At 46.2% G+C, this 16414-nt stretch overlaps 1 protein-coding gene and 2 long non-coding RNA genes across 10 annotated transcripts in view; 2 read left to right on the top strand and 1 right to left on the bottom strand.

Moving 5' to 3' along the window:
* The first annotated feature begins 76 nt into the window (after nucleotides 1–76).
* On the top strand, nucleotides 77–9279 carry LOC148108830 (uncharacterized). Of its 2 annotated transcripts, none has more exons than XR_015727029.1 (2): nucleotides 77–268; nucleotides 699–9279. It is a non-coding gene; the product is annotated as an uncharacterized LOC148108830 (long non-coding RNA). The 2 variants fall into 2 exon arrangements; XR_015727028.1 differs by having other exon boundaries at nucleotides 645–9279.
* LOC123792509 (uncharacterized) lies at nucleotides 8076–15562 on the bottom strand. Of its 2 annotated transcripts, XR_006779707.2 has the most exons (5): nucleotides 14345–15562; nucleotides 12018–12246; nucleotides 10548–10683; nucleotides 9516–9720; nucleotides 8076–9239 (listed from the first exon to the last, which is right to left on the bottom strand). It is a non-coding gene; the product is annotated as an uncharacterized LOC123792509 (long non-coding RNA). The 2 variants fall into 2 exon arrangements; XR_006779706.2 differs by lacking the exon at nucleotides 8076–9239 and having other exon boundaries at nucleotides 9263–9720.
* DYNC2H1 (dynein cytoplasmic 2 heavy chain 1) overlaps nucleotides 15540–16414 on the top strand; it is a 288892-nt gene continuing 288017 nt past the window's right edge. For all 6 annotated transcript variants that reach the window (XM_045797656.2, XM_045797654.2, XM_087868490.1 and 3 more), the window contains exon 1: nucleotides 15540–15946. In XM_045797656.2, coding sequence (XP_045653612.2) covers nucleotides 15752–15946 — 195 coding nt within the window. In that variant the 5' untranslated portion in view covers nucleotides 15540–15751. The remainder of the gene's footprint in view (nucleotides 15947–16414) is intronic.

The raw sequence follows: 16414 nt of genomic DNA, 5'->3' as shown, positions 1-16414 counted from the left end.
GCCGCCGGCAGGGGCGTGGCCCTACGTGGGCGGGGCCGGCGCTGCGCGCCTGCCGAGCTGGGTGGTGTGGTGGGGCAGTGGACCGGGCCGGCCTTGTCCCTGGTGCTGCCGGTAACCTCTAGTCATCTGCGGCCCAGAGTGAGCCGGTGGAGCAGGACGCGGGGCACCCGCCGCCCGGGGCTGCCTGCCACTCCGGGCGTGTTTCCTCCGGGGGCGGCCTGGAGCCCTGGCTGTCGCTGTCCCGGCTTCCGCCGAGCTCGCCGTCCAGGTGAGGGGCACCGGGTGGCGGCCGACCTGGCGAGGAGGGCCCCTCACAGATTCCCCGCCCCGCCGCTGCGGAGGAGCGCCCGCTCCTAAAGGTCAGCGCAGGCCAGCGCGCTCCCGGAGAAAGCCGGCGCCGTGAGCCTGCGTGTGATCCGAGCCTGCCTCTGCACCGCGGCCGTGCTGCTGGGTGGGGGGCGACTCGGGCACTTGACGTTCAGCCCCGGGGCTACGGCTCCGGAGACGCTGCTTCCACCCGCCCGCCAGCTGGGGCGTCGCGTGTGCGTAGTGCCAACTGGACGGACCCGGGGCCCAGACCAGTCCGTGCCACTGACGCGCAGTCCGCTCGCTTTGCCTACGAGTTTGGTTTTTCGTCTGTTTAGATTCCACAGAGAAGTTTGATCATCCAGTATTGTAATCTGTCTGATTTCTCTTAGCCGCATGACTTCAAGATCCATCCATGTTGTCCCAAATGGTAGGATTTCTCTTTTTTTCTTATTTTTGGCCGAGTAATATTCTGTTGTGATACACACGCAGATACATCTCACACAACTTCTGTATCCCCTCATGTATTGATGGACAGTTAGTTGTTTCCATGTCTGGGCCATGGGGCTGAAGGGAGCTTCTGCGTTGGTGTTTCTGTTACCTCTGGACATACAGCTGACCCTAGAACAGACAGGTTTGAATTGTGTAGCTCCACTTACTCGCAGATTTGTTTCAGTACTGTGTGCTTTCCTCAGGATTTTCTTCCTAACTTTTCTTTTCTCCAGCTGACTTTATTGTAAATACAGTGTATAATACGGTATGACCTATGAAATCCGTGTTCATCGGCTGTTTATGGGACGAATAAGCTCAATAGTAGGCTGTTGGCAGTAATGTTTCTGGGGAGTCAAAAGTTACAGATCTTCAACTGAGCATGGGAGTGTTGGTGCTTCGAACACCCATGTTGTTCAAGAGTCACCTGTATTCCTACAAGTGGAATTTATGGATCAGACGGTGTTTGACTTTCATTTCTTGAGGATCCTCTATGCTCTTTTCCTGAGCGGCTGCACCAGTTTGCATTCCCACCAACAGTGCACGAGGGTCCCCTTTCCTCCATCCCAGACAGCACTTGCCGTGTCATCCTTTTGACAGAGGCCGTGCTAAAAGGCACGGGGTAATAACTCACTGTGATTTTAATATGCATGTCCCTAATGACTATTGATATAAAGCATCTTTTCACACACCTGTTGGCCTTTCATATATATTCTTAAGAGAAATGTCTATTCAATCCTTTGCCCAGTTTTTAATTGGGCTATTTGTTTCCTTGCTGTTTGTTGAGTTGTAGGAGTTCTTTAAATGTTTCGGATATTAATCCCTTATCAGGCATATGGTTTGCAATTTTTATCCCCACTCCATAGATTGTCCTTTCACTTTATTATTTTGCTGTGCACAATATTATTATTTTAGTGTGATGTAGTCCCACTTATTTTTGATTTTGTTGCCTATGCTTTCAGTGTTACAACCAAAAATCATCACAAAGACCACGTCAAGGAGTTTTATTCCTGTTTTCCACTAGGAGTTTCATGACTTGAGGTCTTACACTTAAGTTGTTAATCAGTTTTGAGTTGGTTTTTGTGAGTGGTGTATAATCAGGGTCCAGTTTCATTCTTTTCCATGTGAATATCCAGTTTTCCCAGCACCATTTATTGAAGAGCTGTCTTTTCTCCAAGGAGTATTCTTTAAAGAAGAAGAGGAAGAACTCCTCTTACACAACTACAACTTCTTCTTCTAGACCTAGGGAATAAGAGCCCAGCACACCTGGACATGACTGGAGAGATCTCGGTTGCATCTGTGGAATTCTCTGGGAAAAAAAATGAAAGGCCGAGTCCATGTATGGTATTCCCTCATTCAGTTTATTACTCACATAGTACTTAATGATCACTTAAAATAAACCAGGAACTGTGCTGGGTTTAGGGATATAAAAGGCGGGCATGACTCCTGTATTCATGAATCTTACAGTCTGGGGAGGAAAATATGTGGGGTGCATTTGCATTTAAGAGAACTTTAGTAACAAAGAATAGGGCCAATAATCTATGCTTATCAGTGATATTGGAGAGATGATGCTATCCAGGGTCATGGAGACCGTTTTCCTCACTGTCTTCTTTGATCAGTACCTGCTGCCTCCACCGTACCTCTGTGGTCAACATAGAACACTCCAGCTACTCACAGAAGGGGCATCACTGCCCATGAACAGTACATAGCATTGAGTTACGTGGTTTTAATTTTTTCTGTTGCTAACACATGGACAATACATTAGTTTCCATCAAGAAGGCACCTACCATGGAGAAGCGAAATATGACACAGTATTGTGGTTCTTTTCGTGTAGAATTTTTTAAATGAGAATAATGAGAAGGAAGGAGAGGCATGAAGCATTTACCTTAAGCAGAAACTCGTATGTTCTGCTTTCAAATTCAAAGACAGTCGGTGACTTTAGGTAAGACATAATTTCCTTTATCCTTCATTTTATTCTACTGTACATAGAAGGATATAGAGAAAAACAGCTAGATATCCATCTGTCACAACAGTGGACATGTATTCACGCCAAATAGGGCAGAAGCAAAAGAACTGAGCCCTACCGCTGCCATCTCCTTAGCATCCTGCTTACACACGCATCCCTTAGCTTCTGAAGGTTACAGAACGAAGTGATGAAAGATGTTTTAAAATAGTTGCATCTGAATCAAGGCAGCCAAAAATGGTCCCCTAAAATGTGTTAATTTATATATTCTGTACAGTTTTTTTTTTCCTTAACACCTCTTTAAAATAGGGCATTTGCACTTGTCAGGAAAAGAAGCAACACAAAAATTAAATGACTTATGGGATGCCACATAGAATTTTGGTCCTGGATCTACATAAATACTCCTTCCAATACATTATCATTTATTTTCAAAACAACCTGGCAGGCCAACATTTTATAAAATATTTCCATACACATAAGACAGAGAACAGTAGAAATGAGATGCTAGAACATGACTTCTTCCACACAAGCCCACAATGACTCCTAGTGTTTGAGAGAGGCCCAGCGGCGCAGAACTATGTGGCACATGCCGGGTGTCCCCTACACTCTAAAGCGGTGTGCTAGGGCAGGTCACCTGCTGCCCGACTGTGGCTGTGATTCACTCCGGGACCCCAACACGGAGTAGCCGCCATCTGGGGCGCTGTCTCCCATTGTGGTGGAGGAAACAGAAGACATGATGAAGCTCTGGAGTGAGAAGTGTTTCAGTCCGATGGCTACACCTGGACTCATCAAGACCTGAATGTATCATCCTGCAGAGAGAGGCACCAAAGAAAAATAAATACAGTCCACAACAATATGGGGTTGGAATGAGATTTTACTCAGGATCCAGGGAAGAATAAGTACACGGTTTTGAAGGGGCAGTAGAGAAAAGCAAACAATTGGTTTTTGCTTACAGCTCACCGTGGCAGATTGTCTTTTCAAAAGACGTTGCAATGGTATCTCAGCACACTAGTTCTAGTTCTTTCTAGTTCCTTCTAGTTCTTTCAAGAAATGGAGTCTACTTGGGGCAGCTGGGTGGCTCAGTCGGTTAACCGGTTAACTGTCTGCCTTCGGCTCAGTTTATGATCCCAGGGTCCTGGGACTGAGTCCCGCCTTGGGGAGCGGGGAGTCTGCTTGTCCCTCTCTGTCCCCTGCTCGTGATCTCTCCATTTAGCTATCTCAAATAAATGGATAAAATATTTTTTAAAAATGGAGTCAATATAATAAATATTAATAATAATATAAATATTATTGGTTCATCGATTGTGAGAAATGTACCATACTAATGTACCATACTAATAGTGGAAACTGGGCATGGGATTTAAATGTCTGTATTGTCGCTGCCACTTTTCTGTAAATCTGAAACTCTTCTAAAATAGAAAGGTTTATTTTTAAGAGGGTCAAAGTAAGCAGAAAGAAGTAGATAAAATTTTAAAAGTAGTAGAGTGCAGGAAGAAAGAGGAGTAACTCAAGAGAGCCATCTAGGTCGATGCCTTGAGGAAGGTCAGAATACATAAAATTCTGGATGTGGGATCATAGGTTGAAGATACTGTCTTGTAGATCAGGTAGGCAAAAACAGAGCACCCTCAGTTAGAAACCTAACCAGGAAGATTAAGAGTAAGTGCTCAGGGGGCGCCTGGCTGGCTCAGTCAGTAGAGCATGGACTCTTGATCTCAGGGTTGTGAATCTGGACCCCACATTAGGTGTAGAGATGACTTAAAAATTAAAAATAAAAAAGTGCTCAGGAGGGAGATCATATTAAACTGGACACCTGTTGCCCTCTGGTATAGGAATGTGTATCCCAGATAAAGACGAGCAGTTCATAAAATTAACGTTACTGGCAGAGAGTGCACTGTTTTCATGGCCTGCTGCAGAAAAGAGCTCTATGGATGAGAAGACCAAGACCGAGTGCAAGCAGCTTGGGTTTAGTTAGGTGTGTTCTTACAAGCATTTTTACAATCTTACGTATGGATGAGTATTGCGTTTTTGTTCTACTTTATACTTCCCACACTTAATCTTGGAAAGATGGCATAGTGGAAATGGTTTCTTACAATGAGAACCACCAATAGACTAGTGGATTTGCCTTTTAAAATTCTGTAGCCGTGGAAAAATTATCTAATCATGTTGTGACTCAGTTTTGCCATCTCTGTAGTAAAAGAACAGTATCTGCCTTATCAGGACATCACAGCATTGTACTATTGAGAAAGTGAGAAAATAGGTATAAAGGTGCTGAAAACAAAACTGCCAATGGGTACATAATTATGTATCCTTAGGGTACACTCAACAAAAATCAACTCCCACTAATCCAGAAGGGGGACTTCTTTCCAGTGCTCCACAGAATCAAAGCAAGGAGGAAAAGGAGGCACGTAAAGGGGGTGGTTTGCTCTGGTTCCCATTCCCACCCAGATTCTGGTAATGGGGCTTTCCCGTTCATATCAGCACCCACTTCCCTGCAGGTCAACAACCCTGCCTTTAGGGATCTTAACCGTGTTCCCAGCCCCTGAAAATAGGGTTGTCTGCATGGGGCCATTTGAACGGGTAGGCATCATTTCTTCGGAAAACACATTGGTGACGTGTGGGCAGGTCTTGAAGGCCTTCAGTACTCAGCACAGGGTAGATAGTTGTCATGAGTCTGCAGCAGGGCAGTGACCCCTGCAAAGCTCTCAGACCTCTACTGGGCAGCCACGCTGCTCCGGTCATGGTCACAGTCACAGGCAATGGCAGTGCTGGTGCTTCTTGATGCCAGGTCAGCTCCTGTGCACATGCTGTTCGCCAATCTGCTTGCTAACCTCCAGCCTCACAGAGACCCCTCCACGTCTGAGCCTTACCCAGCTCTGGAACCCCATCCCTACCCAAGATGACCTTCAACTGTTACAGCATATTTTTAAAAGTAAAAAACCCAAATCAACTATTTTTTGCATTTCCGATTTTATAGTCCTAATTCTCCTTGAGGTAATGAGAATGACACTGACCAAATATGTGGTCATGAGCGAGAATGCGCAGAGAAGAAAAGCACACACAAATTTTCAAAATATTTTCTCTCCATGGGCTAAAAAATGCAGACAATTGCCAGACAACCTTCAGTGAGTTCTTGCACATTCTTTTTTTTTTTTTTAAAGATTTTATTCAACAGGATAGAGACAGCCAACGAGAGAGGGAACACAAGCAGGGGGAGTGGGAGAGGAAGAAGCAGGCTCATAGTGGAGGAGCCTGATGTGGGGCTCGATCCCATAATGCCGGGATCACGCCCTGGACCGAAGGCAGACGCTTAACCACTGTGCCACCCAGGCGCCCCAGTTCTTGCACATTCTATCTGCAGCCCAGGCTTCCATCTGCACAGGTTCTGGGTAGAACTCCCATGTGGGCCCACCTACAGAATCTGTGGGGCCCAGAGCAGCATGAAAATTCAGAGCCCTTGTTCAAAACTCCCTGAATGCTGCGTGAGAGCTGACCACCGAATCCTTCCAAGCGCAAGGCTGTGTGCAACCCCACAGACCACATGCGTGGGAGGCCAGCGCTGTGTGCACCTGAGAAGCAAGTCAAGGCCTACGGTCGCATGCAGTGGAGCTCAAAGTCTGTGCATGGCAGAGTGCCACGTGCCCATGACAAGTCATTCTCCCCTGTCCTGGACACACGGCGAGGTCTTCCCACTGTCTTAGGCAGTCGGGAATCGCCACCACCATCTTCACTCTTTCTCTCTCAATCAGCCAGACTCAAACAACTTTAGAGAGAAGTGTATCACCTGGGGGACAATGAAGAGGACTTGATGCCTGCCAAACACCACAATCAACTGTCAAATGAAGGATAAACAAAATTCTGTTACCTTAAGCCACTGAAATTTGGGGTGTTTATTTGTAACAGTTGCCGTACCTTGACTGTGTATGTCAGGACAGGGCAGTGTTACAGTAACAGACCACACCAAAATCTCATTATCTTATAACAAAAAGTATTTCTTGTTTATGATAGACCATCAAGAACACTATACCCATCATAGCTAGCTCCTCGGCGCTAGGCTGATCAAACCCCCATCTTGACTGACGCTTCCACGATCACCGCAGCACTGGGAAAGAACCATGGTACGCTATACACTGGCTTTTATGTTTTCTGTGCATATGTGATATATCACTTCTACTTACATTTTAGAGCATAACAACTCAAATGCCCGTGCCCATCTTCAAAGAGAGCAAAGACCAGACTGTTGCGTCCAACATGTAAAGAAGTTGTCAGCAGAGGAGATGACTATTAAACTTAGTCCAAAGCTGACTCAACAGCTTTTATTTTCTAAGCTTTGTTGGAATACGTTATACCAGAAGTAATTTGCAACATGTTGTCTGTTTAACCATGGACCTATGCAATGCTTTTATCCATGTTTTAAAAGGAAGGAATTTGATCAAAGGCAAACCATCTTATGTAATTAGCCAAGGAAAAAGCTTTCAGGACTTTCAAATGTTAACTGTTTTCCCTATCTAGGAAGTGCTATAAAGCTCAAATTAGTTAGGAATGACTTATACATTTTTTGTTTTGAACACCTAGAGATGCTTTTCAGATATCCGTATTGCCATATTCTTGATGCTTTGAATGACTACATCCAGTTCTGCACCTACACCTGCTGGCATTGCTTTTTAACCTTCCTGGGGTCCGTTGTCTAAAAAATAGAGACATTTTCAGATCTGACACACAGACAGAGAGAGCAAAGAACTGTAGGCCAACTATGTGCCAAGAAAGGGGAAATGCGGACGTATTTGGCAAGTGAGAGCAAGGCCTCCCATGTGAATACAGACATTGGGCCTTGGAAGAAGGATGCTGCCATACAGAAACTCACAATCTGTACAGAACAAGTAGGCAGCGGACAGTGAAGAAGCAGGTCAGCAGGCTGGGGAGCTGCAGAGCCCCAGTGCGCCTTGGTAACATATCTAGTACAGCTGTCCCCAGTGAGAAGTAGAAGGTAGACCATGAGCCTAGCGAGACCCTAACTCTATGGGAAGTAGAAGGAGGCAGAGTGATACGTGTAGGATACAGTTATCTGCCTGTCGCAAGATCTTACAACAGAGAGGGGGCTTAGATGAGAACTGGTTGGTTTTCTGGAAGAGGTAGAGGGACTAAGGAATTCTACAGATCAAGGTCCTTTTAAAGTTAGAAAAGCTGACTGCTCCTAGACACTAGGTCTAGGTAGTAACTTTTCCTAAAAGTTTTAAGTGAAAAAGGTACTAAAAGGTCTCTCATTTAAAAAAAAAAAAAAAGAAAGAAAGAAAGAAAGAAAGAAAGATGACATAATCTTTCTACTAAGATCAATTAAAGGTTTTAACCTTGCCATCCAAACTTACTATTTCAGAGAGCCTTCAGATAGCCATCATTCGTACAAAGAGAGGGGCACGCATATGAGGGATCAGAGATGAATCATTCTTGAGAATTATATATGAGAAAGAGCTGTGGGATTTACAATACAGAAAGTCAAGTTTTTAAGGTAATTGTATTGTTGAAGAAAACATGCACCCAGGTAAAAAAAGATTTTGAGCCGTAACACAAGCAAGCTCTCAGAGTGTCCCCAGCAGGAAGCCCAGAGAAGCTGTCTTTCTGGTTTACAGGTTGCTGGACCATGAGGAGCCACATCGGAACCCGATGGCAAGGACTGCATCACACGGAGATCTTAGATCCCTCTCCTTTCCCTAATAAAGGACTACCCCAAATGTGTGTTCATTGACTTCACAGCCCCATTCCAGGCAAGAACATGAGCCCCATGACAGGAGTATCTTCCATTAGTTTCAGGGAATAAGGTTCTTATGGTGTAAAATTTCACATTTCATAATTGTTAGATATCTTTAGGGACTAAAGGTGCCAAGGTGATAGGAGAAAAACTAGGTCTCTTCCTTTAAATCTGTTCTGAGCTACCCTTGAGTAAATTGATGCTACCAATTTTTTGATGCTCTATTCTCATAGCAACAGGCTGTGATGTCAGAGGGTTATTTTATCACAGAAGTTATCCAAAAAAAGATGCTGGGCTGAGAAGCAGAAAGCTGCGGCTTAATTGCATGGTATTCAACTATCACTTCACATAAATAAAAATGGAAATAGAAAATAAAAAACTTGTACTAACAGTTTATGTGAACACTTTTATTAATAGTTGCATGGTATGAAGAAGCTTTCCTTTTAGTGCTTTATCTCAGTGGTTACATATTTTTTAAAATAATATTACAGGGCATTCAGTTACAAGTCTAAGCAAGACTATCTCCTGCGAATAAAGGTAGGCTAGGTCAGGCACACAGTCAAGAAAGCCGCATCAGGGGTGCCTGGGTGGCACAGCAGTTGAGCGTCTGCCTTCGGCTCAGGGCGTGATCCCGGCGTTATGGGATCGAGCCCCACATCAGGCTCCTCCGCTATGAGCCTGCTTCTTCCTCTCCCACTCCCCCTGCTTGTGTTCCTCTCTTGCTGGCTGTCTCTATCTCTGTCAAATAAATAAATAAAATCTTAAAAAAAAAAAAAAAGCCGCATCAAAGCATTTAAAAGAATAATCAGCTTCATTAGAGAGGAAAAGACTACCTATTACTAGGTTTGGAATTTTTTTATAGTAAGAACCTTAAAACAGTAGTTTCACTAGCATACTTGATCACATGGAAAGGCAAAATTAAAAGCACTAGCTTTGTTTATCAGACAAATTATTATCACTTGAACTTGGTTGGTGTAGGGAAGACAGCACTCTGAAAAGCCGCCACTAACTCACGTGCCCGTGAATTTGTGAAGTGGCCTCCCTGTGAGACAGGGTGGGTGCGTCTGGAGGCGCTCAGTTGGGACACAGCGACATAGAAGCCCGAGTCCAGTTGTTGAAGACGTGTGTTTGCCTGTTGACACTCCACGCTGGTCAGGGGTCCACTGGGGGCTCTGTTCTTTGTCATCAGAGCAGCCGCTGTCTAGAACTGTGCTCGTTACTGCGGCAGAAGAAAGACAGGAGGTTATTTTGTGTAGCACAAGCAGCATTTTGTCTCTTACCTGGAAGGACGTCTGGAAGGTGTGGTTGTCAGTAGGACTGCTCCCAAACTTCCAGCGCTCGTTCTCTCGTGCATAAGGCCCAGCTGCTTACCTGTCCCCCACCCCCCGCCATTAGATGTGACCCTGTGACTTGCTTGGCTAATACAGCGTGAATAGAACTGATGGGCAGAAGCTTCCAGAGCCCCTGAGTGCTCTGCCACATGGTTTCTTCTTCCTCAATACCAAAAAGATATTTGTCAATGAAACCCATATATAAGCAAATACAAAGCAAAGCTCAAGAAATACAATTTTTGCTAAGAAGTATAAAAACATCACAAAACTACACTTAAAAAAAAATTCTCCCCTGGAGCCTGGGTGGCTCAGTCTGTGAAGCGTCTGCCTTCAGCTCAGGTCATGATCTCAGGGTCCTGGGATCGAGTCCGCGTGGGGCTCTCTGCTCAGCGGGGAGTCTGCTTCTCTGTCTCCCTCTGCCCTTCCCCCTGCTCATGTATGCTCTCTCTCTCTCACTCTCTCTCTCCCTCTCAAATAAATAAAATCTTAAAAAAAAAAATAAATTCTCCCAAGACTGGTGTTCTTTTCATCTTAGAACAGGTTTAGGGTACAGTCTCTGCCATCCTCCTATAATTCTTACAATTAATATTATGTTTAAAATTAAAAAACAGCAGCATTCAAATAAAAAGTATTTAAAATTTGATAGAAATTCAAAACATTTAAATTATTTAATGTCTTTTTTTTTTTTTTAAATAATGAAACACACAAGTATTACCTGCAAGGAACTCCACACTTTTTGCTCTCCTGTAAAGTCTGTTTCTGGTTCTCTTTGTGAGTGGAGATTGGGGAAAATCATACCACATTATCACATTTCTGGCCTCTTCCCACCTCCTCTACACTGCCCAGGATACCTGTGGGGCAGGAGGGGCACAGAAGTGCAGACCAAAGAATTATCTTCAGCTATGTGTTACAAACAGACAAACACTAAGTCCCTTGCCTACATAGCTCCTTCCTCTCTCCCCCCAATTTCCAGTGCAGTTGATTGCAGAACCAACTCTGTGTCCCGGGCAATGGTTAGCAACCACTCACTGATTTAGAATGGTCAGAAGACATAGAGCTCCTTTTGTCCTACAGGCGTAAATATATGTAAGTGTTAAATATCCCATTAGGATGTATCTTTCATTATGCTGGTGACTAAAATCTGTAAATGCCACGTCGAAGGTAAGTTGCAGCTTTGGCAAGTCTGAAGAAGGCGTTCTGAAAACACCTGTCATGCCCAGCCCCCCACACTGTCCAAGAATAGTAACTGGAAGATTACTGCTATACTATGAACATGATATAACAGTCCTGTGGCATTTTTTCCTTAAACTGAGTAAGTGTATCGAGTATATTTTATAAGGGGAGCAATTTTTATAACTAACCAATCTTTGTCAAACATAATGGATCAAACGGAAAAAATCTTTTTTCCTCTAGTCACTTTCATAGAACGGGTGCAGGTGTGTTAGAGCTCACGTGCCACATTGGATCCCTGTGGACGCTGAAGACATGTTCAGGGGTTTGGGAGGTCACAGTGTTTTCACAAGGTAAGACATTTTCACTGATGGTGCAAAAGCACCGGCATCTGTGGTAGGCAGAATTCTCGGCTGGAGCAAGGTTTCCATGCACTGTGTAACCCGCTAACCTTGAGCAGGGCGACACCTGTGAACAGGATGGGCTAGTTCTCCCACTGAATTTACTACTCAGTTGACTTTGATTTAATAAAGAAGGTTATCCACTGGGCCTGGTCGAATCAGGTGAACCCTGAGAGGGAATTATGCCTTTCCTGCTGTAAGAGATTGGAGACACAAGGTTGAGCTGACGTGTGGGGGAGTCTACAGCCGGCGCTGCATAGAGAGGTGAGGGACTGGGGGGCCTCGAGCTGCTCAAAGTAACCGCAGCTGACAGCCCGCAAGGAAACGGGGACTGCAGTCTTATACCCGGAAGGAATTTAATTCTGCCTCCATGATAGCAGCTTAGAAGAGGAGCCTACACTCCCAATGACTCAGCCTGGCCAGCAACTTGATCGAAGTCACAAGAGACCCTCAGCAGACAACCAGGCATGCAGTTTCCCATGACCGACGGACAGGACGTCAAGCTGATAGCGGGGTGTTGCTTTCAGCCACTAAGTTTGTAGAGCTCTGTGATAAACGCTGGCACAGATCCAGGCCAGGGCACAACACTGTTCCAGTAGTCACCCATTCCTTACCTCCATGCACGTACAGGAGAGCGTCCCTCATAAAGGAGTAAATATTACCGGCTTTCCCAAATCCCACAGCTCGAGTGCAAGTCATTTCACAGTTCTGAGGGATGAAATGCAAGGCACACAAAGCGCTTGGGCCGCATGTGGAAGCACGGTGGCTGCCTTAAGGGAAAGATCCACGTGACGGGAGTCGTGGTCTAAACTAGCAGCTTGTTTCCTGCAAGACCACGTTTACCTGGAAGAATGACAAAAACTACGATTATCCAGACTGGGTATGCGGCAGACATTTTTCTCAAAAATGAATGAAATAAGGCTATCATTTCAGGGAAAACAGCTGACACAATTTGTTGCCAATTTAAATTCTGTGTAAGCTTGACAACCTCTTCAGACATAAAGATTTACGAGATCAGTGGTATACTGATGAATGTGGTGTTTTAAATATTGCATAATGAAATGTATCCACATTTGGAAGATCTTCATAGCTCAGTGAACCAGTATTTTCCAAAGGACCAATGAGTGATGTTAGGAAACTATGTGTGGGTAAAAGACCCACCTGGCGTGCAAGATGACCAATGGCTTTTAATGTAGCTGAGTATGAAATGTTGAATCACTGACATGCTTCCGGATTCTAAACTGCAACTCGCCTTTAACAAGCTACCACTTGTGGAATTTTAGTAATGAGTAATATTCACAATGATCTGAAAACGCTGATGAAGTTCTTTCCGATTTTCCAACTACACGTCCATGTGGGGCCAGGTTTTTCCAGGTACCTCTGTGGGTCAACGTATTGCTAGAGATAGGATGAAGAGGCAGATAGAGGGTCTAGCTGTCTCCTACTAAGGCATAAATTAAAGAGATTTAAAAAAGTGTAAAACAGTGTCAGTATTCTGACCAAATTTATGTTTGTTTTGAGAATTATTTTTTTAAAGATTTTATTTATTTATTTAGAGAGGGAATGAGTGCACAAGGGAAAGGAAATGGGGAAGGGGCGGAGGGGAAGGGAGAGGGACAAGAGGACTCTGTGCTGAGCTTGGAGCTGGACATGGGGTTCAATCTCATGACCCCAAGATCAAGACCTGAGCAGAAACCAAGAATTGGCTCTTAACTGACTGAGCCACCCAGGAGCCTGGGAATTACCGTTATTTCATAAAAACAAATCATTTATGTTAATATGTCATGGAGTTACCATTTTTGAATAGATGAATAAATATGTTTTAAAAAAGTCTCAGTTTTCATGACCATTACAGTAAATACTGATAGAAATAATGCACAAAAAATCTTTTTGGAATCTTCAGTAACTTTTTAGAGTATAAAGAAGATCTGACACCAAAATGTTTGAGATATGCCAATACAGATCAAAATCAGGAAAGCTTGGCTCAGAAAGGTTTTGTCTCTTCTCCGGCTTACATTTCCTGTTTTCATGCCACCCGCTAGCCAACTGCTAAACCAACATCCTACATTAAGAAACAAAACAAAATGAACAGCACCCTACTGCTGATATCAATTACTCTATTGCTTAGGGTGGCTTAACTTACTATAAAAAACAGCCCCACATACATATGCTGTAAAATGGCCCAAACACAATTAAGTTTATTTCTTATTTAACAGCTGCTGGCCCTGCTCCACACTGAGTCAGGAGCCCTGCGCCCTACACATTTATGGTCTGCCATCTCTTGTTGTTTTGTATCCAGCTCGCAAAAGATGAAGGTACACTCACTTCTTTCAAACCCTGTCTTGTAAGTGGCACACGTTACTTCTGCTTACATCCTACTGGTGAGAATGAGTTAAGGGCCACACCTGGAGAGTACCCACTTCTTCGCTGTGGCAGGAGAGAAGGGATCTTGGTAGATGGCTGGCTATCTACCACTGTGAAATAGTGCCTAGAGATAGTTTGCAATTGGATTTGGATATCAATCTTGGTTCTACAAGTAATCATCTCCGTGGCTTTGTATAAGTTACTTATATCTGAGATTCCTTCTGATTCATCGAAGCTTCATGAGTACAGAGACCTAATCTGTCTTCTTTCCACTCTATGCCTAATTCTAGGTAGACGGCAGTGACACAGAGAATTCCTACCCTCCCTCACAGGGTTTACCCTCAACAGGAGTTTGTTTCTTGACATCTGGGTTAAAGAATAATTGAACACTCAAATGTCATATCTTGTGGAAGTCCAAAGCCCACCTAAGGTTCCTAAAAATTCCTGGGAGGATAACATCCACATGACCTCACTTGCTTCCCAGATTCATGTTCCTACCTGTACTAACTTCATACTCACCACATTGCTGTGGATGCTTAATACAACCATTTCACACATTTCCACCGAAACAACTCACCTAGACCAATATGTGAGTATAGTTGGCTTTCCTGAAGACTTTGTGAAGGGTCGTGATGTCCACTGCACAGCAAAAATCTCTGTATCCATATTCAGCCATCTTTGCTTTCAAAATCCTTTCTCGCTACCCAGTCATCTTGGGTTCCTGTTTGGATTTTTTTCCCATCCAGTGGCCGGCATCTCAACTCATGGACTCCTTTCTCCCACTTTGTGGATTATTTCATGAGAATTTGAATTCTTTATAATTCACAGCGGTTCTGTTTTCATTAGTTCCCACTCCCAAATACCACTCAAGGTGCTCAGCAGATAAAAAGACCCTCTTTCCAGTTATAAAAGACTGTAGTTTTAGAGGAAGTTGTGATTACTGAATGCAAATTAAAAAAAAATCTGTCTATGTTTGAGTTCCTTAGGATGAAGGCTCAAATCAGAGACAAGACGATGCCTGACTAGACAACAAAATCCTTACAGGGCAGGCCTACGTCTCCAGGGCCTAGTCCATTCCTGGGCACATAGCAGCACGCAGCAAATGTTTTTGAAGATGATTTCTGAATTCGGAATATCAGAGTAAACGACCAGCAGTTTAGTAGTTTACAGTGATGCCACGGCCAAGAAAATGATACAACCCGATTCCATTCCTGTATTTCTTAAGAAATTGGTATTAGGTTTGCGTGTTATAAAGCAAGTTCACAGGTGTCACCGTACGTTTTGGTTATTTCACAAATGTGGCCGCGTGTTCAGGTAATGATCGTGATGAAAAACTGGTGGTTGCATTTTTTCTGAAACTAGTAATAGAGTAACAAGGGAAAAGGATTGTGGGAAACGAAGCAACACATAAAGGAGCGGGGAAGACGGAGCAAGAGAATTATCACAGCACTCGACTCCTGCTCTTTCTCAGCGTTTTCACAGAGCCCTCGCCTGAAGGTGGCCCAGCAGCCCGGCCGGTACCGACCCAGGTCGCAGGTGGGGAGCCCGGCGCCGCCGCTGCCGGTGCAGGAGGAGCCCGAGGGCCCCGCGCCCTCCGGAACGCGGGTCACGCGGCTTCACTGAGGTTACACTGCCTGTACCGCTTCCAGCAATCCGCTACGAGAAATCCGCAGAAAGAATCAGCAGCAGGCTTTGCGACCCGACGCACACCTGCCGGAACCCGGTAGAAAAGACCGCAGCGGTGGCGAGCAGCTCAGGAGCTTCGCCGCGGTCGGCGGCCTCCGAGAGCTGTGCGTGCGCGTGCCCGAGCGCTAACGCTCACGGCGCGCGCGGCCGCGCAGACGTCGGGCTCCGTCGCCATAGCGACTGGCCCTGGCAACGGCGAAGACGCGCGGGCCAGCAGGCGGGCCGCGCGTGTGGGCGGAGGTGGGCTCGGGTGTTGGCTGCGGGCGCACTGCTGCCTTCCTCCGTGCTGGCCGCCGCCATGGCGGGAGGGAGCGGGGACGTGCGGAAGGTCTTCATCTTCACCACGACCCAGAATTACTTCGGCCTGGTGTCGGAGCCCTGGGACCAGCCGCTGATGTACAGCTGCCCTGAAGTCAACAACTTCCTGGACGATGGCAACCAGATGCTGCTCCGCGTGCAGCGCACGGACGCCGGCGTCTCCTTCTCCAACGCGGTACGGTCCCCGCGTCCTGGACGCCGCAGGCCGGGCCGGGGTCACGGGTCGCCTCCCCCACCCGCCGCGGCCTCCCCGCTGGGAACCCCCCCGGAGCGGGCCCTGCTCAGCCCCCCTCAGCGACCCCCCCCAACTCGGGCTCCCCCCGGAACGGGACCCTCCGCGGCCTCCCCGCTGGGAACCCCCCCCGGAGCAGGCCCTGCTCAGCCACCCCCTAACTCGGGCTCCCCCCAGAACGGGACACCCCCGCGGCCTCCCCGCTGGGAACCCCCCGGAGCGGGCCCTGCTCAGCCCCCCTCAGGAGCCCCCAACTCGGGCTCCCCCCGAAGCGGGATCCCTCTCAGTCCCCGGTCAGCCTCCACCCTGGGGACCCCTCCCCAGCGGGTCCCATCCCCACGGGGCCCTCCGCTCCTCCGGGGTCCTTCCCCGGGCCAAATCCTCTCGGCCCCTTCCCCCTCAGGCCCTTCC

Source organism: Ursus americanus, chromosome 16 (assembly GCF_024610735.1).
Source record: "Ursus americanus isolate L20-20 chromosome 16, mUrsAme1.1.p, whole genome shotgun sequence".
In the NCBI taxonomy this organism is placed as follows: domain Eukaryota; kingdom Metazoa; phylum Chordata; class Mammalia; order Carnivora; family Ursidae; genus Ursus; species Ursus americanus.
This window is presented reverse-complemented; position numbering and strand designations above follow the sequence as displayed.